The following is a 25,505-nucleotide window of genomic DNA, read 5'->3' on the forward strand; positions in this document are numbered from 1 at the left end:
GCAACAACCACAACACATGTAACACATGCACACACACACACAGATCAGTGTGTTGATCTCTTTTTATGTCTCTGGCTGTCTCTTACATTTGATATGGCTATAAAAATGTTCCTTTTCTCAGCTTTGGTAAAAACAGATAAACTATTGTTAATCTCTTCAGAGAGTAAAAAACAAACTCCTCTAGGGACAAAAAAACAGACTGTCTGCAAACAAAGGCTGCTTTATGAACGGCCATATGATTCATCCTGTCTCTTTCTGTCATAAAAAAACAACCTCAAGATCTACTACCATCCACCAACAAACATGCAGTCATGCATTAACAACTGATACTACGTACTGTGATGAATATTATAATCTACTATGGTTTTGAGTTTTCTTTAGAGTGGTAATTTACTATGCAGTTTCTGCAAAATAAATAAATTAATAAATGGAGCCTCGTTTTAAAAAATGTGTATATTTTTAGGCGAAAAACGTGCTTGCCCCTTTAGATAAACTCACAGAAACTGAACGATGTAATGGAAACACTCAAAAAGTTTCCACTACATTCCTTTCAAAACATGTGATAAACAAGCAAACAGTTATTTGCCTTTCCAGGCTTTTATTAAATTCATAGTTGAAAAGGAATGGAAAGCACTGCTGATCATATGCTCCTGTGATTTTAGATCAATGTGAATTAATGCTTGGGTATTGTAGTTGTTCACAAACAGATATAAATGAAAGTTAAGGCCTTAGCACTAGCTTTCTTCTAAATACCATGGAATTCTTTAGTGTCAGCAGAACTAAAGTTTATGACTAGTGCTTCAGGGTTAGCACTACTAACTTTATAACTAACTACTAACTTTCCCACCAATGACTACTTATAATGGATCAAAAGAGAGACTGTATTGGGACCTGCATCTTCTTGTTTATTTGTAGCATCCTCCAACTCCACACTGGATCCAGACATCTCCAGCTAGATAAAAGATCACGGCTGAATTTTTTTACATTTATAAAGCAGGAGAGTAACTTTAAAATAAAGCCATATCAAATATTAGTCAATACAATAAATTGAGGCTGTAGAACACAAATTTTGGATTGGTAAATTACATTTTGCTAACAGAAAAAATGCATAAATCCAGTGATAGAGAGCAAATTTCATAATGTCATTCAAGCATAAGTGTATTACTGTTGAGATGTTATTTCACTTAACTTAATTACTTCTGAATTTTCAAGCATATTTTGCATTTGACACTCATTTTAATGAAAGACTTTAAAAAATTGTCTCTAAATGCCAGATACTAAATGACTCCTGATCAGGACATCTTTAAAAAATGATTATTAAGAGAAGAATAAATACTAAAGCATAGAATCAGTCAAAGCAAGCCTGCTTGTAATGAGTCATACTTTCTTCATTGTTGCCAGCTTTCTTGTCTGAGTTTTAGTTCCTCAGTAAATCCCACAGGCTCCTGCACCGTTCGATTAAAGTGATCCTTATACTGAGAGACCTGCTCACAAATTGCTTTGATTGAGCTTGTTCATTTTAAATATGCTCCATCTGCACAGCATCTGCCAAGTTTCAAAAACCAATAGGTGGTGCACCTGCCAGAAGAACACTACTTAGTAATTATAACTTCTGGTGTATGCTGGTATGTGCTGTGACAAAAGTATGAATTCCTGCAGTTTCTGTACACTGTTTCCACTTACCTTTCAAGACAGGTGAATGCTTAAATCTTAGCCACGCACACTACTGTAGTATGAGCTTTCTATGGTATAACCTTGTGTAAATATTGAGTATTATGGTATTTACACAAAAAAATTAAAATGTCACATTAAAGCACTCTATGAAAGTAAAAGTGTTGGAAAAATTATTCATACTGTTACATTAATTATCTTAACATATCAGTAATTTATTCCAGATATGCTAATGTTATTTGTAGCATTTACTTATTGTTAGCATGAATCGACCCATAGATTACAATTTCATTCACAATATTATATAACAAAAACACCTAATCTATTAGTCTGTATCTGGTTGTACTGTTTAAGTAATAGTGGTTGTTATGCAGATTATTATCACATTTTCTTATTTTGTTCACATTTTATGCAAATGTCAACTGTGATGGACAACATGTTTGAATGTGTGACTATAGAAATACTCGTGGAAAAAAGGAAAAATGTCTTAGTGAGTTGCATTTATAGAGCCCCTGGATCAAACATTGAAGTATTCAACAACTGGATAGAAGAAAAATTTATAACAATTAATCAAAAAATAATATTTTTCTGTGGGGATTTCAATATTGACCTTCTCAATCCAAATAAACATAGAATGACTGAAGAATTTATTAACACCATGTTCAGTTTAAGCCTGTATCCTAAAATCACCAGGCCCAGTCGCATTACATCGCACTGCGCTACCTTAATTGATAATATTTTTACAAATGTGCTGGAAAATAATTTAACTAGTGGAATATTAATGAATGACATAACCGATCACTTACCAGTGTTCATAGTCTACGACTGTAAGTGCAAAACAGACGATCAAAAAATAGAGACGCATTACAGACGGGTTACGTCTGAAGAGACACTAAAAGCTCTAGAAGCTGAGTTGTTGGCCTATGATTGGAGATTAATATATAAAATGAATGATGTGAATTTAGCATATGAAGAATTTCTAAAAATATTTAAAATATTATATAACAAGCACTGCCCAATCAAACAATATAACAGGAAAAGCAATCAAAAAAATGAACAGTGGATCACAAAAGGAATACAAAAGGCATGTAAAAAGAAAAACAAACTTTATAGAGAATTTCTAAAACATAGAACGTCTGAATCAGAAAACAAATATAAGAAATATAAAAATAAGTTAACTAATATTATAAAAACATGTAAAAAGGACTATTATCATAAATTACTGGATAGGAATAAAAACAACATTAAGGAAACATGGAATATTTTAAATAGAGTTATTAGAAAAGCTAACAATAACAAATATCCAGACTATTTTATAGATAATGAACAGAATATTACTGATTTGAAAAGTGTCGTCAATAAATTCAATAGATTTTTTGTTAATATAGGACCTCAATTAGCAGAAAAAATACCGACTACAAAAACTGCAACTCAGCAATATCTAATTGAGAATAATCCCAGCTCCTTATATCTCAAGCCTGTACTAGAAGAAGAAATCATAAACATTGTGAATAACTGTAAAAATAAGACTTCCACTGACTGTGATGATCTGGACATGAAAACTATTAAAATAGTAATTAAAGGAATCTCTAAACCACTAACTTATATTTGCAATTTATCATTTCAAACAGGATCATTTCCCAACAAAATGAAAATAGCGAAGGTCAAACCAATGTATAAAACTGGCAACAAACACCTCTTCACTAACTACAGGCCTGTTTCTCTTCTCCCACAATTTTCTAAAATCCTGGAAAAACTCTTTAAGAAAAGACTGGAACAATTCATAGAAAAACATTCGCTACTTATCAGCAGTCAATATGGATTCAGAGCAAACCGGTCAAAATCGCTGGTCAGAACTGACTTAATAGAAGAAATAACCAACGCAACAGATAGTAAGAAACTGGCAGTAGGGATATTTATAGATTTAAAGAAAGCTTTTGATACAATAAATCATGAAATCCTACTTAAAAAATTAGAACGCTATGGAATTAGGGGAGTAGTTTCTGACTGGATGAGGAGTTATTTAAAGAGCCGGAAACAATTTGTGAAATTGGGAGATGTGGAATCTGATTGGCAGGAGACTGTCTGTGGAGTACCACAAGGATCAGTATTGGGACCAGTTTTATTTAATCTTTATATAAATGATATCAGTAAAGTGTCCAATGTATTAAAATTTATCTTATTCGCTGATGACACAAATATTCTAGCCTCAGGAGACAATTTAGAGCATCTTCTCTCAACAGTCACTTCAGAGATTAGTAAGTTAAAGATATGGTTTGACCATAACAAATTATCCTAAATTTGGACAAGACGAAATTCATGGTCTTTGGGAACTGTTATAAAAATACTGAAATCCAAGTTCAAATAGAGGACGTAACTCTAGAAAGGGTTTTTGCTAATAAGTTCCTCGGTTTAATAATAGATGACAAAATCAGTTGGAAACCTCATATTCAACATTTACAGAGTAAACTCAGTAGAAGTATATCCATATTGGCTAGAGCTAGACATGTATTGAATGCTAAATCACTTCATATTCTATATAACTCTCTGATTTTACCATATCTATCATATTGCTGTGAAGTGTGGGGAGTTAATTACAAGAGCTCTTTACATCCGGTAACCGTCCTACAGAAACGAGCCATTAGAATCATCCATAATGTTGGTTATTATGAGCATACAAACCCGCTCTTCATAATATCCAGAATTCTCAAATTTGACGAGCTTGTAGAATTTAAAATGGCTCAATTTATGTTCAAGGTATCTAAAAGTTGTTACCTGAGCACATACAGAGCACGTTTTCTGAAAGAGAAGGGGTATAACTTAAGGGGTCACTCAAACTTCAAGATCCGCAATTTTAGAACAACAAGAAAAAGCTTCTGTATTTCAATTAAAGGTGTAAAGTTATGGAATAAGTTACATGAAGATTTAAAACAAAGCAATAGTTTAACTCAATTCAAAAGAAAGTACAAAGAGGTAATTTTCAATAGATACACACATGGGGACAGAAAGCAATAAGGTGTGTATTGAAGATAACAACTTGGTGTCAGGGTTTAGAAAGATAAACCAGCATAAAATGGGAAAATGTATAGGTAAATATTAGTAACTGTTACTTCTGACTGCCACTTTGATTTTGATTTTTTTTAATGACAGTAGGACTCTAAAGTCTCAAGTGTTTAGGGGTAGGAGTTTATAAGTTCTCACTTCTTCCTACCCCATTTTGAGCATGATATGTTAACTGAAACAAAAAATCTGTATTTTCTCTTCTTTCTTATGCACTTCTTGTTACTGTGCACTATTTTATTTTTATATTTGTATCATGTTCGAATAAATTTCATTTCATTTCATTTCAAATACATAACAAGGGGATAATAGTTAGTAGGGCAACCTGCTCATGCATCCAGTCTGTTGTAAGTGACTGCAGTTTTCAAACCTTATTTTTGTAATAGGAGCAACAGGACCACTCCTTTTCTTTTTCAAACCATGACTGTTTGTTTAAATGTGATAGGTAATATTTCAAAGAGCAAAATATTTTTTTCTTGTAACCTAGAAAACAAGTGTTATAACAATCAATCAGCCATCTACCCGGCAGTGTGCAGCAAAGATGAAGAGGAGGGCCATTGTTGTGATACTCTGTATGTTATGCCCTTTATCCAGCATTTAGTTGTTGGGACTTTAAGCTAAAGGAGCAGTATGATGTTTAAGGTTTTCAAAAAAGACATTTTCCACAGTTAATTTAACATCGCTGAATTAGTGAGTGATGACTTCACATTTTACAGTTATTTGGCTCATAAACCGTCTTAAGCTAGGTTAATTCCTGCTTACCAAAAGTCCAGTATCCGTCTCCATGTAAGCAAACGACTGTTGTTGATCATCACTTTTGGGCAATGCACCTTTTAGTATTTTTCCAAGTAAAAATGTCAGAGATGTGTTCTTTCAGTTTTAGTGCTTTCCATTTGTTTTGAAGTATAGTTTCTTGCTGAGGTGAAACATTTCTATAAATGATGGCAGAACTTTTGGGACTTCTGAGGTAGACATACGCAATCTTCCTTTCAGTGTACAGAATGAGAATTTACAGCTTTGACTCATTGGTTCAGTTGTTTAGCTCACATGTTCCCCTGTACCTCGCTGCACTGCTCCGTCTCTGAAAACAAGATCTCAATTTGGAGTATTTGGAAATTGCTCACACACAAACACAGATGCACACACAGCTCCTCGGAGAAAAGTGCAGAGTCAGGGTCCGCTGAGGGCAAGCACAAATTATCCTGACAGATACCTCCTGTCGCTCTGTCTCCTCTCCTCTTTCCTGCTGGCTCTTTCTCCTGTTCTCGCCCCTAGATTCATGTCCCTGCTCCCACCCTCGTCGCCGTTGCCCAATGGATTCCATCTATCATCTTTCATCTGCTCTTGCAACTTTTCCCATCTCACCTCCTTCGATCTTTCTCCCCTGCCAACTTCCTTCCTTCTCTATCACCTTTGCTCTCCTGTTTTTGACATATTTTTGTTCAATTTACTATGTGTGATATAGTCTAATTTATCTCCTTCTTTCCATCCCTCTCCAATCTGTCGGTCTCTACTATCAGCTGGTCTTTGATGAATCAAAGTCAGCAGTTTCAGAAATTAAGGACTACTAAATACCTTTTCTAAGTCACATCTCTCTTTTTTCTTTCTAGTATTTCTATTTGCATTTCTTTATATTACATCTGGCCTTTTTTACCTCTATCTTCCTCTTCAAAAACAGGAAATGATACGTAATGTCATGATGGCTAACCATAAAATAATCACATGCAATCAAGTCCAATGATATTTTTGGTACCAAAGCCAAATCATGCTTTCTACAAGCAACATATGCACCCTTTTGTGAAGTATGGGGAGTAAAAACAATATTAAGTAGTGGTATGACAACTACTTTCCACATTGGTTACAACTGCAAACATGCTTTCCAATAAACACAGAATAGTTCCAAATTTGCAAAGTGAAAGAAAGACATGCTTTCCTTTCATAAAAGGAAAGCTTGGGACCTTTTTTACATTTTAGTTTTATTTTTTGCCAATTTTCCAACATTTTCCTTTGCCAAGCAGCTGAAGCTCAGTCATATTGGATGAAGAGTCTTTGTGAACATCTTAAGTTTTATCAAAGATTTTTTCTATACGTGACTTAATCTAAATAAATTATTTGCATCTCTGGCTGTATTTTTGGAGCTCTTGTCTTACTAGAAAGTAAACCTTCAACCTGGTCTTAAGTCATTTTCAGTCTCTAAAGAAATTCTGCAAACGTTTCCTGTAAATACATATGCTAACCACACTTTTCAGATTTGTAAAAACAAACAAAACAAAAAAACTATGTGTCATTATCTTTCCACCCCACTACTTTGTGTTGGTCTCTTAAATAAAATCCTAATAGAACTTAGTAAAGTTTGTGGTTGGAATGGGACAAAATAACATAAAAAGGTTTGATGGTGATGAACATCCTTAAGTCACTGTAAAAAGAGGTTCACATGCAGTCAGCAAAAAAAAAAAAAAAATTCAGCATAACCTTGGAGGTTGTTTTTCGCTCTGCCTCAATCAGTCATTTAACTTTATGCCAGATTTACTCTCTCTTCTGTGTGTCTCGTGTAATATGAGTCACATATCAAATGTGAACACTGTTGTCTGCAAATGTAGAATTATTTTATCACACATGCAGACACATCTGGCTGGCAGGCGGAAGCCGTGCAGACTTGACCAAGAGAAGAGTGAGAAGATGGAGTGATGTGATGTGACACTGGCCTCCGGGCAGAGAGGAGAAAGGTGGAGGGAAGAGAATGCATAACAGAGGGAGGAGGAGAGAGGAGCAGCATGTGGAGTGACAGTTCGATTACCAGCTGTGGGCATTTAGCAGCTGCCTGCATGTTTGGATTAACATCACTGTGACTCTACCAGCAGGAGAGTCAAACATCCAGACAAAAGTTCAAACAAAGAGGCAAAGACGGTGTTATCACTGTTTTAGGATGGAAAAAGTAGGAGATCACTACAGAAAATGAACAGTGATCTACAGAAAAGGAGATCACTACAGTATCACTTTCTTCTGTAGGAGAAAAGCAGTGATTGGTCTGTTTACCTGCTTTTGAGGTTAAAGCGGTGTTATTGGTAAACTATGCAGTGACTGCAACAAGTGCTCACAGAGAAATGTCAGCTGTTTGTTTTGTACAGTTGGGGTCAAAGTCTAATTGGTGTGGTATTTGTAGAGACAGGTGTATTCATACAAAAAATATAATGGATCAACTAAAAAAACATTAGTCATATGTTCAACACATTCAATGAAACAGCTAAAAACAAACGAGACATAAAACATGGAAAAATAAATCTACATCAAGAATTACAATAGACTGCAACAAAAATTTAATACAGTAATCCCTCGTTTATCGCGGGGGTTACGTTCCGAAAATGACCCGCGATAAGTGAAATCCGCGAAATAGAAAACTTTTTTTTTTTACAATTAGCAACTATTACATGTACTGTATACAAATACAGTGACTCACGTGTAGGCCGTTTCACTGCTCTTCAGACTGGGCCGCTGCATCCTGACTGCGCTCTGCAGTGTTCTCTTCTTCGAAATTACAAGATAATTTGGCCAACTTAATGTAAATTTGCCAAGCTGTTTTATGTACGTACATATAACTGCACGACAAATGATAGCACAATTAAGTAGCATGTTTTGATACAAGAAGCGGGAGTGAGTTTTACCGAATCAGAATGCAGAGCACAATGCACCAAAAAAAAAAAGCATTATGAAAATCCATGAAATAAGCTTTGATATTCATCCATCTGTCTGTTCAAAACAAACGAAAAAATCCCATAAATGTTTGCACTTGTTGATACAAGTGATGTCTTGGTGTGAAATCTGAATTTTAAAGTAAGGAACAAAATTTCTGGAATATAAATAAAGAAGATTTTAGTACTGGATGGTAAAAACTCTCAATCTTTAAGCCTTAAAACTGCAAAGATGTGTGGTGATTTATGGATGCTGTAAATTAGTGCAGTTACAGGTCTACCTGATCAATGTCTGCTACTTTAACTACTGACTACTATGTTATGTGAGAAAATATGTTTGGTCAGTGTTGCCAAAAATGTGGTCAAATCTAAACGTTTTGAACATGATTCGATTTAAATTAATGGATAATAGAGTCCATCTTTGATATTCATCCATCTGTCTGTTCAAAACAAACGAAAAAATCCCAACCACTTCGCACTTGTTGATACAAGTGATGTCATGTTGCAAAATAGATTTGATGATATATTAACCGGTAATGTAGTGACTTTAAATTATGCATTCATACATAACCTCCTTCAGGTATTGTTGGCAATAATGATAATACCTCTGTGGTGATTTATGGATGCTGCCTGGAGCCCTGAAGGTCTACCTGATCAATGTCTGCTACTAAGTGAGAGCATAATTTCATATTTGGGGCTTTGACTTTCAGAAATAAGAGACTGTGGACTCTTGCTACATAAATAAAAATCTACTCTGGTAGACTCAATTTGTGTATTGGATCTAATCTTCACAATCTGCTACTGAAAATTGCTTGAACACAATCAGATGTGATTTGTAACACATCGTTAAATTCCTCATGGGTTGTTTTTGCTCACAGAAGCGTCTGGAAATGTTTTCTTTCCATCTTGTCCTGTGCAGTCCCCTCCCTCAAAAGTTCCAGCAGAGAGTTTTCAGAATCAGTCCATGAGCTGTCCTTCTCTGTACTTTGCTTTTAGCAGCATTGTCCAAGTGGAAATCTGTTTGAAAACAAGGTTTGGATCTCATTAACAAAGAAACAAACTTTTTTTCCCCATCTTTTTAAAATCAATCTGGAAATAATGGGCCTGTAGTATGAACAAAGCCTTCAAATCTCCTGATTTTTTTTTTTTCTTGGATTGCATCCATGGTAAAATAACAAGCATGCATAAGTGAATGAAGAAAAAAAGAGGAAGAACTGCAGAATTACAGTTTGTTGTGGCTTACAGGCATCGTCGCTTTTGCAAGAAGCATCTGTTAGCGGTCAGAGGGCTTGGCGGAAACTAGCAGATCTATAATTTCTTTCCTTTTTCTGACAGCGAGCCAACAGTGCAGTTTTGCTTCTCTAAGAACAGTCTTAGAATATCCCTTATGGCTAAATTTGCACTCTGACACTCACATGACTAAAGCAGAAGCAGTACATACACTATGATTTACCCCAGATGTTCTGTTTTAGGTAGTCTGAAATTCCATATTTAACCTGCTTTTGTTATAACCAGTATTGTTAGGATGTGTATCAGCTGATTTATTCAACCTTTTATGTTTTTCTGAATTTATGAAATTGATTATGAATTATGAAATTGATCTCAAACGGTTAAGCCCTTACTGCCAAACAATGTCCTTAGCTGAAGGACATTTTTGAATTTAGACGCAGAGTAATTATGTAGTAAAGATGTGTTTGAAAGCTTAAAATAACAGGGTTTATTTTGCCAGCAGCATAATTTTACACTGAAAATTTTAGAAAGCAACCTATAATTTGAGTGAAGAACAGCCATTGGAAATTTTGCTTTCAAGAAAATCATAAGTTGTGTAATGTAATTATTTAATATACCATTATTTAAAACAAATGTGAGTGAAGCATTTGTATCTTCATTTATCTACTTTTTAAAGTTGATTTGAGTGTCCTTGAACATATAATCAATAGTCCATGACTTTCTGTTTCCCAGACAACATGCAGTTGCCCATTTCTTTCAGCCACTGACCGATGTGTAGGAATCACTAAAAACTTTGCTACTTGTTTTCAGTAGATTCATTTTAGAGGAAACAAGGTGGGAGAATCAAATTTGAAGGTCTTTGTTGCACTTTGGTGAGTCTCTGTACATCAGGAATTGGCTACAGTTGAGTATATTTGGGGAAATAAGAGCCAAAAACAGGAGTGATGATGGGATTTAACAGTTTGTTAGAAGCGGTGTACCTCTCACACATGCATGGATTGGAAACCTCAAACTCCTCTGAAGAACCTTTTGTTAAACCACAAGCTTTGTTTGCATCAGCATGAGCACGCTGTGTGAATGGGGGTCTTAGAAGTTGTTGGGTTTATTTATTCTTAAAGGCATAAATCTAAAGGTGAGCATGATACTTGTCCTTCTCCAAGATGTGGAGAAGGCAGTGTGGAAACAGTTGTGTGCCCTCTCTCTGATTCAATGTGGAGAGTGAAAGATAAATTGTAAAGGGGACACATTAGGCAAAATTCACATTGTTGTACTTTCATGTGGATCTCTACTGCTTCTACAAACAATCCAACCGCTTAAAAAAAGTTATTAATTTTTGGTGTCTAGAAAATGTTCTATTTCAAAAGCCTTTGGGATGTAATGTCACAAATCAGCAGAAACTGCCACTAACCTAGCAACCCCATTGAAGTCCAGCTCGTCACCTAGCTCCTCAAATTGAGCTCCGGCATATTTGTTAAGCTGGTTTTTACCTCTGTATGCGATGTACAATGGCTGCTGGAAAAGACAAGTGTTTTGTGGTTGACTTACCATCCAGAAACCTCTTGCTGCATTCCTGTTGATTGTGCAGGAGGCTTCACGTCTGCTTTTCAAAGATGTAGGAGTCTATGATTGTGCATCTGTTTGCAGCCATTTTCATGTATGAGTGTAAACATTGAGTTGAGCAGCAGACTGTTTGGAGTTATAGTGACAAGAGGATCTAAACATTTTATTCTGAAATGAGTCGCAAACAGGCAGAACTGATCAGATTACAATCAAATTTTCTGAGGATGATTTTGTCCAAAAATGTTATGAACATGTTTTATAGATCCATCCTAAGCTGTTCAAGGAAGCACAATAGATCACCTTTAAAGGTTGTTGGCTATAAGTTTTGCCTTTGCACCTTTAGACGGAGATAATTGTATGTGTTAAACAACTCGAGATTAATTTACAGAAAAACTAGAATAAAAGTAACAAGAACCACACTGAAGAATAATTAGAGAAGGAGTTGTCATTGCACAAAAGAGGTGTAGGTAGCTGTCACCACAATGAGACGTTGTTTTAGGAAATATATGACAGGAGCTGTGACACACTCCCTCACTCACGCACCCTCAGTTGGCTGCAGAAACACACACATGCGTGCACAGTGACAGTCTGCACCATAAATCTGGTGGTGATGGGGGGGTTTCTGCCTGAAACATGGTGGGAGGGAAAGAGGTGTGTGACCCTTATCATGTTGGGAGGCTGCTCACCTGTCAGATCAGACACAAACAGGAGGATGATAACAAACAGAAACTCACGCACAGGTAGAGGCACAGCTAAAACATCTATTCTTGGCTACATTTTAGAAAGCAATCAGTGATCTGGTGGGTTTTTAGTTCATGTACTGTTTTTGTGATATGACAGGAATAATCACTTTATCCATGCGAAAATGTGAATTTACCTGTCATTAATAAAAGAAATACTGCTTGATCAGAAAAAACAACAACATAACCATGTATTGCTTTTAGTGTTTTCTTTCCCAGGCATATATAATAGAATAGAATAGAAGTACTTTATTCATCCCAGCAGGGTAATTACTTCGCAGTTGCAGCATAGAGACAAGACACAGTAACAGTAACTACCACAGAGTAGTAGTTGTAGATAAAATATAAAATGCTATAAATTGTAAAATTGTAAAGTGCTGTAAAATATAAAATGCATCTTAAGAGCAGTTCTTGCAGAGATTCAAAAAATGCAGATATGTATATGTAAATATATGTACAGCAAGTGTGCCACAGTGCAGTTGTGCAAAATTGGGCTGATTAGTGCATATTAACGTCAATAAAGGTAAAGCTGCATAAAATACCTCCGTTTCAGTCACACTTCAGGGATTATCTTATGTTCTTGTCTTAGTAAAATATATTGTTTACTGAAATTATTTAAGTTCAATCTTAAAAGTGAACAAATACAGAAAAGTTTCTGCCATGTAGTAATGTAATTGAAGAAAATAGTATTGAAATGGAAAAGCTGGGTGAATACACCTTTGCTTATTTCATAAGATTTAAGAAAGTCTTTTTGTCTGTGTCTGTGAATGTCTATAAAAGGATCACTTTGGGAAGTGTGCTTATCTTGAGCAAACAGGTCAGTGAGACCCAGTTAGTATGTGAAATATTATAATTCAGGAGAAGACAGTTGGAAAAAGACATTCCTGCACTTCAGTGTGGTTTGGAGTTGAGTCCTGTGCTTTTATATCAAAAACTTCAGTCTTTCATGCATTCTTACATGTTGGTTTCTTATTTTTTCTGCAGATAATTTGTTATTTTTTCCATTTGCCTAGTTTCTGTGTTCTTGCAACAAAAATTTGCTCAATATATACATTTTAAAAGTACAGTTGAATGATATTAAACACTGTGTATGTTTAGTTTACCCAGTTTTTGTATTCAGTCAGTATTTTTGCTCAGTGCTTCAGATTGCTGTTCTCTTTCTGCAGTTCCACATCTAGCCTTCGGTATCAAGTCAACCTACGCACCCAGGTTGAATTCAATCAGATTCTTGTCCTAATATTCACTTCTCCACTTGTCAAAACAGAACAAGTTGTTTTTAAGAAGTTCTGTCAGGTGAAAAACTCTTCTCTCTTGGAAGCATGGCAACAAGACTTCAGCATACAATGTTGTATTTGAAAAAACTACTCAACTTTTTTGGCTCTATTAGACCAAAGTACAGAGGTTTACATAGGTTTAACTTTGTACTCGCATTATAACTCCAGCTAAAACATGTTTGCTTCTAAAAAAGGGGAGGTGTAACAAACGCCCGTTAACAAATAGTGAAAAGATTAACACCCTTTTCATATTTGTGTATTTTTAATATGTGTGCAATGTGGCAGCAGCTTACCATGAGCTTAAATTTTATTATGCAGAGGCACACGATACCTTCATATGGTGAGTCACTTTAATGACCAGAGTTGCTGGTGGATGATATTTTTAACAGCAATAAAGTCATAAGTAGCTCTTTAACTGCACAGGAATTCAAGGGTGCACAAGCGTCAGTAAAATGCATGAAGATCAGAGTGGGAAAAATTATTCAGCACTGATATGGTCAGGAGTGATCGGTATGCTGTAAACAAGCATGCAGGTAAAGTTCACCCGAAACTTTTTGCTTTAGTTTAAGAAAAACCATTAATTGTGGAGGAACGTGTTTCAGTTAAAATCAAATGTTAAAGCCTTCCTTTATAACTCCCTCCAGGATTTTATTCCCATGAAGCTATTTTAGAGGCAGGCAGGTGTGCCTTTGGTATCCAGACACAGAGGCAGCACTCCTGCTGTGAGTCCACAGATAGACCTTAACATTTGTTGTCAAAAAACATGAAAGAAACAAGAATAGAAATAGATTTCTTGTCAGTAAAGTCCTTTTATAGTAGAAAACAATTCCCAGCATCCTGTCTGCTAGCATTTATTGAGAGTTCATCTTTCATGGTTTTTTAGAATGTACTTTTAAATGATAAGCATTTTTTCCCCAACAAAAGAGCACCTAATGTTTTAGGCATGAGCAATGATATTTTGGAGTTAAATCTGAAACTTGATCCATCCATCTCCTACTTTTAGTAGAGAGTCCTCTTCATGGTAACAGCCCAGTTATTCCATCTTAATAGATCTGATTTATCAGGACACATTTGTCTTTGGCAGGTATGACTATGTAGAGATCCATGATGGGAACTCGGAGTCAGCAGACCTTCTGGGAAAGCACTGCAGCAACATCGCCCCTGCACCAATCATATCGTCTGGCCCATCTCTTCACATCAAGTTTGTGTCGGACTACGCCCAGCAGGGGGCAGGTTTCTCACTTCGCTATGAAATACACAAAACAGGTAAGTCAAAGCTACCTAAGGTTTTTTTTTTGAAGCAGTAGTCCAGGGCCCCAATTTTTAATTTTTTTACAGCAAACTTTTACAAATGTACTGTAATCTGCATTAGTAAAGATATTTTTTTCTTAGTGGATAAGGCACCAAAACTGGCTTCAGCCCAGGGCCCTATATCCTTGTAAATCCGGCTCTGCCCACCTCTCCCAAAACATGTTAGGCATTAATCATAAGAATGGTATTATAACACATTTATTTGACCTTAAAGTGATTAGACACAGAAATTTTATTTTTGTGGAAAATAAACAAGGAAATGTGTCATAAATTGTGACAAAATATTAGATTTTTTTTTACATTTCAATTTTTCAGTCAGAAGAAATGAAGAATTTTTACAGTAAATTAATGAATATAATGCAACTTACAAGAGGTTATCATAAAAAACTACAAGAGGACTAAACATGCTTCATTAGGTGATCAGGCCTTGTTTATCTCCCTGGTGTAAATGGAGTCAGAGGGAAGGCATCAGGAGACACAGCGGAGGACCCCTGAGGGCCCTCCAGCATGTCCAGGCAGGTCATTTCTTCACATCATGACACTTAGTGTGTGTATATAAGTGTATGTGTCTGACATGGCTCCCCTTCACGCCGCCATGGGTCAGCTGAAGCGAGACCAATTGAGATCAAGGGCAAGTGAGACACAGAGGCGAGCAGTGGCGGCCTCACAGCCATCTTGTCCCGTTCCTTCTGAAAGCATTCCTCACATACCGGCCTAATTGAGTCCTGAGCTCCCGTTCCCCTGAGACCCACCCACACACACAAACACACACACACACACACACACACACACACAGAGGGCTGAGGTTACTAACACAACACGTGTGGTTGTTGGTGTTTCTCACATGCTGGCACCAACCTTTTGGGATTTCTTGAGCGCATTTGTATAAGTGTGATTGTTGTTTATTTGTAAATTCAGACCTGATGGACTTTAAAACAAGCCTGGTATCAATATTCACACGCCAGCACCCCAAGAAAAAAAAGAACTGAAAGAAGAAAGAAAGGACAACTTGTAAATCATCTCATTTAATTTGAAGTAAAATAGAAATTTTATTGTAAATATTTGCTGCTTTGTTTCTAGGATGTTTGGTTCAGATTGCTTGTCTAAGCATATTTAGTTTGTCTATTTATTATTTAGATCATTAGCTTTATTGCTGTAGATTACAATCATATGCAGAGAAGATTGTCATTCTCTTTTCATAAATAGGTATAATAAGATTTGGAACAAGTTTGCCTGCCGCTTTCTAGTGTCTTGCTTGAAAGTACATTCATTTAAATAATATTCCATATTTTTAGCTCGCCATCAGCAGAGGAAACATGGTGTTTACAGGATCACTGTTTATTCGTTTCTAACTGTAGAGCTTTGTGTTGGTGTCCGACCCTCACTGGCACTGATGATGGAGCCATTTGGAACATTCAAGCTGTTGTCGCACTGCTAACAGGATCTTGTTTTTCTGGAAGGTGCAGCCGAACGTCTGGTTGTGTGGGTGAATTTTGTTGGAAATGTATGCCAGTCGCAAATATTGTCCAGCCTCACCGTGAACCATTTAAATATAAAATATGTTGTTGTGTCTTAGTCCACTGTGGATTTATTTTAATATTTTGCTTCCAAGAAGCCAGCTCTTAAAATAAAGCTGTATTTGTCAATAGTTATTGTCTTTCAGAAGGTTTTGGTGGGCTTCCAATGGGATTTCAGCACTAACAGTGCATAACTGTGTAGTAGAAAGCCTGCAAAGTCTGACTTGCATTATTTATTCATCCTAGGGGTGAACTTTTGAACTTTTAAGTTTTAGCACAATATTTTGTGGTAACAATAAAAGTGATACAAACTATTTATTGCTACATTAGTTTCATAGAGGAGTCTGATTCATGGAACTCTTTAATCATACTTTCAAATTTAACTAGAAGGAATGATGCTCTCATTGAAAAAACAACTGTGGAAAAAGTAGTCAAGGTAACAATCCCGACAATACAGCTTTGTGTGGTTTTAAGCATCATTAATTTGAATTTATTGTGACAAAGATAAATCAGAATTATTTTGACAAGAAACAATACAATAAATTCCTAATTCAGCCTCCTATACTCTGATATCCAAAAAAAATCCAGGTGACAAATCAGGCAAGATCAGGCATTAATGCAGATCACTGCATTAATCAGAGAAGTAGTGAAGAGGCACTTGGTAACTCAGGAAGAACTGTTCAGGTGGGAGAATGTTTTGATAGGACAACTTTTAGTCACACACTCAACAAACATGGTCTTTGTGGAAGCATAGAAACAAGAAACCAATTGTTTAGAGAAATCCAAAAGAAGTCCTGTTTGCAGTTTGCCACAAGCCATCTCGGGAACAAAGCAAACGTGAAAGAAGGTGCTCTGGTTGGATCTGACCAGACATTGAAATTCTGGCCTACATTCAAAATGTGACTGGCCCTGACAAAACCATGAACAAGTCTCGCCATGGCGTTTTGAGTTGTTTACAGATTCCAAAAGCGTGGAAGAAAATACTGCCCTTTCAATTTTAGCACTCCCCAATTTTTTTGGAGGGGGGGTTCAGTGACAACCCAAAAAGTGTTGGTAATATTAATGAGCCATGTGTTTACACCAGTCTTGCAAATTATTGGCTAAAACAAAAACAAAAGCGGATGAATTGCCAAGAAAGCCTGGAATATTAATCATCTTTGAGTTCCCCACCACACCCACCGAAACGGCACAGATTTAGTTTAACACAACTCTGAAGATTCACCTTCCAGCAGGGCAATAACTATAAACATACAACCAGAGCTAAATTTATATAATTATGATCATACCACATTAATGTTTAGGAATGGCCCATTCAAAGTCCAGACATAGTGTGGTGGGAAACTAACATCCGCACCTTGGGCAAGTCTTGTGCAAAGAGTAGAAACAGACTGTTTGAAACAAAAAAAGCTTCTGCAAAATATTGAATCAAAGGGTCTAAATGCAAATGAATATCCTACAGCTTGGAGATTTAATTGTTAAGCTTTTATTATTATTCTTTTTTTTTTCTTTTGGATATTTTCTCTTTTATGAAACACTGGTGAGAAGTGTCTTTCCCAGAAAGCTGTTTACTGGATAAAAAGTGGTCTCTGTAGCCAAAAACAGGAACTCTTGTAAACATAAATCAGCGTGAAAACCATTAAACTGATCTGTCCGATTTCCACTGCACTTGAGCTGGAAATAATGAGTCGTTACTGTAACAAAGTCACTCTGTTTCAGCATCATGTGTTGCGATGTTGTTATTTCAGTTAATGGCTTTGTTGTTTTTTTGTTTTTTTTTGTTCCCTTCATCCCCTCCAGTGAATTTTCTTCTTTGTCTTTGTCACAACTCCTGTCTGTTACTGGGAGGACTGGGAAGGTTTGCCAGTTTGGGTTAGGGCTTGCAAATATACAGTGTAGTAGTTATGCAGCAGACTTATAGTTACACGCACACAAATAAAAAATTATGTGTAACAAAATCACAAACATACACATAAACAATGGTAAATCAAATAGACATGCCTTTCTTGTTGATGTTTACAATCCTGTTACTATAGAAACAGTAGTAAATTTTCAGCCAATATGAAGGCAGGCATCAGAACGTGATAGCCAATCAAATTTCACTGTATGGGCATGGTTCCCCCAGCTGTTATTGTGACCCAGAACTCGACACATGCATGCGCGCACGCACGTACGCATACATGCACACTTGAATGCACTGATGCAGGCTGGATGGTTACTGACAAATGCGGGGCAGCTTGCATGTCTGCACGCAAATGTTAGTTCACACATGCAAACGTGCAAGGTTTATTTTTTCACTCACAAGGGGACATTGCAGGGACATATTCTAATTTTACTTTTATTCCTGCAAATTAAACTTGAACTCAAAGTGACCCAGAACTCTTGGATACTCAAATATTTAAACTAAAATTAATACTGCACCCTGTGGGTGACCTGAATGAGATATGAATCAGTTCAGTTGAGTGAAGAGATTTTTTTATTATTTTGTATTTCCCATCTACACCAAATCTCACCTCCACACAGAAACTCAGTGGGCTGTGTAGTGGAGCAGTTATCGTGACAACCCTTTCCAATAACTGGTTTTGTTTACATTCTATCCAGTGCCTTTAGGCGCTTCCTAGCCGCTTCTGTCCCACTACTCATCAGCTCAGTTTATTAGTAAGTCTGACCAATCATATTGCTGCCTCCTCCCACCTCCAGCTCCCATTGAGGAAAGTGGTTCCAGATCTGACCCAGCAACCAGCCAAAGGTTGAAATAACGATGAGATGCTTGACGAAACAGAACAAGCATTTATAGCAGAATTACTTCCTCTGCATCACAGCGCGTTGTGGCCTTTTAAAACTTAGACATTTAAATTACTGTACAATGGTGTGTGGGAGAAAATGTCATCTTTTCATGTTAGAAAAATTAACCGTTTTCATCAGTTTAATATGTGCCACTGTTCAATAACCTGACTGTTAGATTCAGTAGAAAGATTTGTATTTTTCTACTGATGTAGCAGTTTTCTGTTCCATCAGACACAGTTTTCTTGCTAAGACTTGCTAAGACTTGCTGTGTGGGTAAAACCAGCTCCACTAGTCAAACTTTGTGCATAATTAACCAGACACCGTGCTTGGCAGATTTTGTAGTGCTTATAGGTTTCCAAACATCAAGTCTTTTTTTCTTCCACACAATTTAATCAGGCTGATGTCAGGACTGATTGGCTTTCAAAAAACCCACGAAAACATTTTTAGTCAAATATAGATCCATTTGACAGGAAATAAACAGACGGTAATTCCAAGAAGCATAACTAAAATGAAGGAAATACATGACAAAACGCAAATTTCATTATTTTTTGGTAGACGTGCTGGGTAGATTAGATACAATTCAAAATGAATTTAGATTAGAGCACCTGATGTTTATGTTTAGTATTATTCAAGTACCGTATTTTTCGGACGATAAAGCGCACTGGATTATAAGACAGAGTATCAGTGAACAGATCTGTTTTCATATATAAGACGTACAGGATTATAAGGCGCATAAAGCAAAACAAAATACGGTAGTCGGATAGGTCAGATTTTATTCAAATCATTAACAATAACTGTCAATATTACACAAAAAGGTACACTCACTTTTTCAACCATTCATCTTCTACGAATCCATCAAATTCCTTGTCTTCGGTTTCGGAATTTAACATTTAGGCGAAAGCGGCATCCATCAAGCCCAGATCCCTCTCGTCATCATCCAATTCAGTCTCATTGCTGTTGTTTGGCTGTTCATTGATGATTCTGGCCCTCGTGAAAGCTCGGACGACAGTTGAGAAGTGGTTCGCCACCCCAAAACAAGTCTGTTTAGACCAGAGGTCTCAAACTCCAGTCCTTGAGGGCCACAGTCCTGCAACTTTTAAATTTCCCTCTGTTGCACCACACCTGAATAGAATAATTAAGTCATTAGCAAGGATCTAGAGAACTGATCTACACAAGGAGGAGGCAATTAAGCCATTTCATTCCAGTGTTTTGTACCTGTGGCACATCTAAAAACTGCAGGACAGTGGCCCTCGAAGATTGGAGTTTGAGACCCCTGATCTAGACAGCATAGAAAGCTGACTCCACCAGGTTTCTGACCAGCAGCGATTATGCTTTGACAATCAAGGGGAGTGGCTTCGTCGCTTACCAAAGTCGTGATAAAACATACAGTACACTGTTCATACATATAAGGCACACCGGAGTATAAGGAGTACATTGCTGATTTTTTTTACAAATATAGGGATTTTATAGTCTAAAAAATTCGTTAGTTTGTTGTACGGTCAAAAAGTAAAACGAATCATCCACGTAAATCATTCAAAGCTTCAAATTGTTATGGGATTCCTTCTCCTAGGAATTGTAAGTATACGTCTGACTGGAACTGTGTCTTTTCTCTTTGCTTTGTGCTGCTGATTCAAGCTATTCACAAACATTAAATCATTCATGAAATTTACTTCCAAGTCGTTCTTTAATCCACACCTCTTAGCTTCTTTTATCTGGTTATTCTGTTCAGAACACAGTCTTTTAGAGGAAATTAACGCCTTGAATTTTTGTCTAGCTGAAGCTGAGATGTCTGGTAGTTTATAGAAGTAGACACAGTCTTTGGAAAGAGTCAGGGAAATCCTCAATTTTATCTAAATTTTTGTATTTCAAAACAGCTTCATGAATTACATCAGTGAGATATTGCTGGATTTAAACTTTTGGTAAATTGAAGGGAGATTATTTTGCTGTTAATTGTCTTATGGCAACTTGGTTGGAGTTTAGCTGCAAAGGCAGTTTTTTAAAAGAAAAAAATAAATGTGGTGCCATAATAAATGCTGAAAGGTAGTTTCTGGCAAGTTTAAAAGCCTATACTTCAAACTTAAATAACAACCAGGTGGAATCCCAACCTCTGAAATGTTGTGGGTTTTCACGCTGGTTTCAGTGAACTGTGTGTGGTCGCCTGTAATGCATTTCTTTCAGTGGGTGTCTTACAGTAAATAACCTCTGCATGTGCTCTTGTGTGGGCGTGCGTGTGTGTGTGTGTGTGTGAAGATGGGTTGTAAATTTGGATTTTATCTTGCAAAGAACCTATAAGTGGATGTGTGCATTTCAGCTCACAGCATACACACAAACCTGCAAACTAACACATGGCGCAGAAACAAAAACTCTAGTTTCAATGTCAGGATTTTTATGATGAAAATTAATGAGACTGTTACAAATAACTTAAAAATTTATTAGACATTTAACATAACTTTTGCACTTTTTCCAAACATCGTTTAACATAGAATCAACCAAACCTGTTTGAAGGAAAATAGCATTACCGGTAAACATTTTAAGGCAACACAATACACACAACCCTTCCTTGTATTATGTGATGATGAGAACAGCGAAAATATCAGGAGGAAAATTCTGGATATTCACAAATCTGGTTCATTGCTGAGGCTTCAAGATTTCTCATTCATCTGTTCTGTGACTTGAACAGATTAAACAAATATATGCAAGCAGAAACAACTTCGCAATATCCAGCAATCAAACCATTTTAGGAAGAAAACCTCTTCTGTGTCCCAAAGGTAAAAGTATTTTGGTTTAAGATGTGTGTATCAACCCCAGAATAACAGTAAAAGCATTTTAGGATGAGTCCATAATTTGTAACAAGATTTTAATTTGTGGAGACATGTTCTGTGGTCCAATTAATCTAGAATTGAGTTATCTGACCTTCATGAACATAAGCCCATTTGAAGAGAGAAGAGGGAGCCTGGAAACTGTGAGGATAGAAAACTATGAAGTACAGGGTTGGCATCATGTTGTATGGGTGTTTTGCTGCATGGGAAATTGATGAACACTGTACAATATAGATGATATCATGACGAATGAACAATATGTGGAAATACTTAAGCAACATCTCAAAATATCAGCCAAGAAGATAAAGCTTGGGCACAAACAGGACTTCCAAATAGAAACTGGCCTCAACCACATCACAAAACTAGTTACAAAGTGGCTTAAGAAGAACACAATTTCTATTTTCGAGTAGATATCAGAAAGCCCTGATTTCAATGTCATTGAAAATTTGACTTGGAAAGATCAGTGTAAGCAACATATCTTGCAAATCTAAGTTAGTTTCATTTGTTCTTCCAGTAAGAATGGGCCGAATATTCCTGCAAGCTATGATGTAAACGATGTAAATAACCAAATATTATGAAAAGCAGAGTGCATATAAGGTTGGTAAAATTATCTAGACTTGATAATATGTGCCTTAAAACTGTGTGCCAAACTGACTGCTGCTACTGGACCAAAAGGTCCTCAGGCAAAGCTTTAATTTAAGGATGTGCATACTTGTACATATTATTGCAACTTATTTATTTATTTATTTATTTATTTATTTATTTATTACATAGTTCCTTCAAACAGACTCACAAATGATTTATTGGGGATATATATTTTATTAGATATGGAAAATGTTTTGAACAGATTGATCTTAATTTTGTTGTATAACAAAAACTAGCCATTCAAAGCCATATATATATATATATATATATATATATATATATATATATATATATATATATATATATATATATATATATATATATATATAACTTTATTTTTGTCTCAATATTGTATCCTTTGAACTTTAATAAATAAAAGTGGTTGCATGCCAACTCATCATTTAAAGACATGCTGACAATCCCCGTCCTGAATCCCAGAGATCAACAAGACATAAGCATCAGATCTCCCCAGCAACACATACAGCAACAAGCTGTCAGCATGCTCCTTTCACAGTAATCCTGTTCAAACAGATACAATATAAGTAAAGCACAATAGGAAATAAGATGAGGTAGTGATAGGTGTTACTTTCAACGCAAAGAAGGGACGGATCAGAACAAGACGGGAGAAAGGAGGGCATAAGTAAGTGTGTTTTTTCCAGGCTCTATGAACATGAAGTAATGAGAGGGGAATAAAATTGCTGCCGGCTACAAAACTGGTCAGGCGTGCACTTTCCACATACACACACGCACCTACTCACAGTCACGCAGCCCCCTAGCTATGCAGCGACTGCCTCTGCAGGGGGGCCAGACGCAGAAGAAACAGTGTGTTTATGTGTGAGCGTGTGTTTGTCTGCCACTGGGGTCACACCACTGCCAAGAAGATCATAGTAACTACAAGTCTGTCCAGAAAGTGCAACAAAATATTATTTAATTCATTTGAATGGTGGAAAAGCCATCTCTGATATTATCAGATGTCAATATGTAGTTAAGACTGATGCAAATGAGACAAGTGATAATATCAGCCTGAAAACATCAATATTTTTAGTTACAACCACAGAAGACTGAATTACCAAGATGTTCAAAATTAAGTAAATCAGACACATATGGTTATCGCTTATAGCGTCTGTCAGTCTGTACTTGTGGTGTAAAAATCTAGTTTCCATGGAGATCTCCAAGCAACCTTATCAAATTAAAGTCTTTAACTTTCGAGCTTTACTTCCACAGACATGCTGTGACTCCAACTGCCTTGTCGCTTACAATGAAAAATCAATGTGATCATTTGCATTTGAAAGAGAGAGTCTGAGCTCTTTTTGAGTTTGAATCTCAAGCCCTTAATCAGCAAGTGGACATTTTGTTGCTCAAAATAAAATTAAAAAAAACCCTCCTCATCCACTGCTACGATAAACACTATTTTGTGATGTATTCATGCTTCTCTTCATTTATGGAAGCATGTAAGTACAATAGCAGACACCCAAACAGACTGGGGAGAAATGGGTTACAATAAGAGGCTTAGACAGTGTCTGTGCGTGGGGGCGTGTGTGAGAGAGCAAGGGTTTGGTCACACATGGTTGGCTAAGCTGGTATAATGGTCCAATTGGTGCGACTGTTCAGTCTATAGTGTGTGTGAATCTGAGTGTTAATAAGGGGGGTACATCTAGAAGGTCCCATGAACTGCTGTACTCCACATGCATGATACAGTCTGCAGATTATCCATTTCTTTGTCTGGTATTTATTATTTTTGAATATTAAAAGAGGGTGATGTAAAATTCATTCCATACATGCTACACCAATTTCTGCAGGCCAACTCTCTCAGAACTTAAGCTACTTTTCTGGTGGTGGGCACCGTTAACTAAAATGTCAGTTGCGCTAACCCTAAAATACTAATTATAGTCATTAATTCAGTAAATATCTTGTTTTCTGTTGTGTGTGTTTTATATTGTTTCTGTATGTTTCTTGTTTGAAATACATTTTTTAGGAGAAAGAAAGAGAGTATCTGAGGAGAGGAAATGGAACTGCTGCCTAAAACTGCTATTTTTACCCTCTTCAAAATAAGAGCATTAATATAAATGTCTAGCTATGTGACAATTGATAACCAAAACAAAGATGTTTACTTTTATTCAAATGAATATTTAAAAACAGCCAAGTAAATTAGCATGTCAGAATTTATCTGACACATTCATTTAGACAAAGCTATGCATGCAAAGTTTTTTCAAAGTTAGCAAACCTTAGCTAAAGTGCTAAGGAAAAATTAGCACACTAATAGCACATTAGCAGATTAGCAAAAGTGTTCCGACTACTGTACTTTCCTATTGCCTTAGGTGATTTTCTGCAAAGCAAAAGTTTCTTTTAGAAGCTATTTGTAGCTTTATGGAAAGTAACTGCTACTTTCACAATCTGGATACAAAAAGTGACCTGTATGTCCGAGAATGCGACTTGTGGGTTTTGAATAAAAAATATTACGTTTCAGTAAGTTTTGAATTTTGTACTTGTATGTTTCAAAAAATAGTGAGTTCCAAATGGCGACTGTTGCATCCAGGAAGAAAATTAATAATTTCTTGATAGTAATATGCAAGTCTTGAATAATACCTTGTTACTTCCAGAGTTCTGGAGAATAGTTAATCGGTTCTGAAACTGGTCAAACTGTGTACAAAAAGTAAGTTCTGTATAGTGCCTAATAAGAGTATTCCCCAAGTAAAAAAAAAAAAAATCTTTTATAACATCACACTAAAACACCAGAATCATGTTCATGTCAAATCTTCTCTTTTATTTCAAATGACATCACTCAATATTTACCCACAAGCTTGCAAATAAAGAAAGACACTTCACACATGAGAAATTCACAGTATTCAATTTCTTGAAAAAAGTGACATTATTTCACATATTTTATAATTTAATCTGATGTTTCTTTGCCACTAAGATACATCTCCCTTTCTGCTTTGTCTCATTTTTCTAGGCTCAGACTGTTCTCGTAATTTCACAAGTCCCTCAGGCCTCATTGAGTCCCCAGGCTTCCCCGACAAGTACCCCCATAACCTGGAGTGCTCTTTCATTATCATTGTGCCACCCAGCATGGATGTCACCCTCACCTTCCTCACCTTTGACCTGGAGAATGATCCCCTGCCAGGGAGCGACGGAGACTGCAAATACGACTGGCTGGAAGTCTGGGATGGACTCCCAGCAGGTACAGCATGACTTTAACTGATAA

At 36.3% G+C, this 25,505-nt stretch overlaps 1 protein-coding gene across 3 annotated transcripts in view; it reads left to right on the plus strand.

Annotated features, from left to right (window-relative positions):
• LOC122839624 (neuropilin-2-like) overlaps nucleotides 1-25,505 on the plus strand; it is a 116,585-nt gene that overhangs the window by 21,103 nt on the left and 69,977 nt on the right. For all 3 annotated transcript variants that reach the window (XM_044131400.1, XM_044131401.1, XM_044131402.1), the window contains exons 3-4: nucleotides 14,309-14,490; nucleotides 25,254-25,481. In XM_044131400.1, the coding sequence (XP_043987335.1) occupies nucleotides 14,309-14,490; nucleotides 25,254-25,481 (410 nt within the window). The remainder of the gene's footprint in view (nucleotides 1-14,308; nucleotides 14,491-25,253; nucleotides 25,482-25,505) is intronic.

This window comes from Gambusia affinis, linkage group LG11 (genome assembly GCF_019740435.1).
Source record: "Gambusia affinis linkage group LG11, SWU_Gaff_1.0, whole genome shotgun sequence".
NCBI classification, from domain to species: Eukaryota; Metazoa; Chordata; class Actinopteri; order Cyprinodontiformes; family Poeciliidae; genus Gambusia; species Gambusia affinis.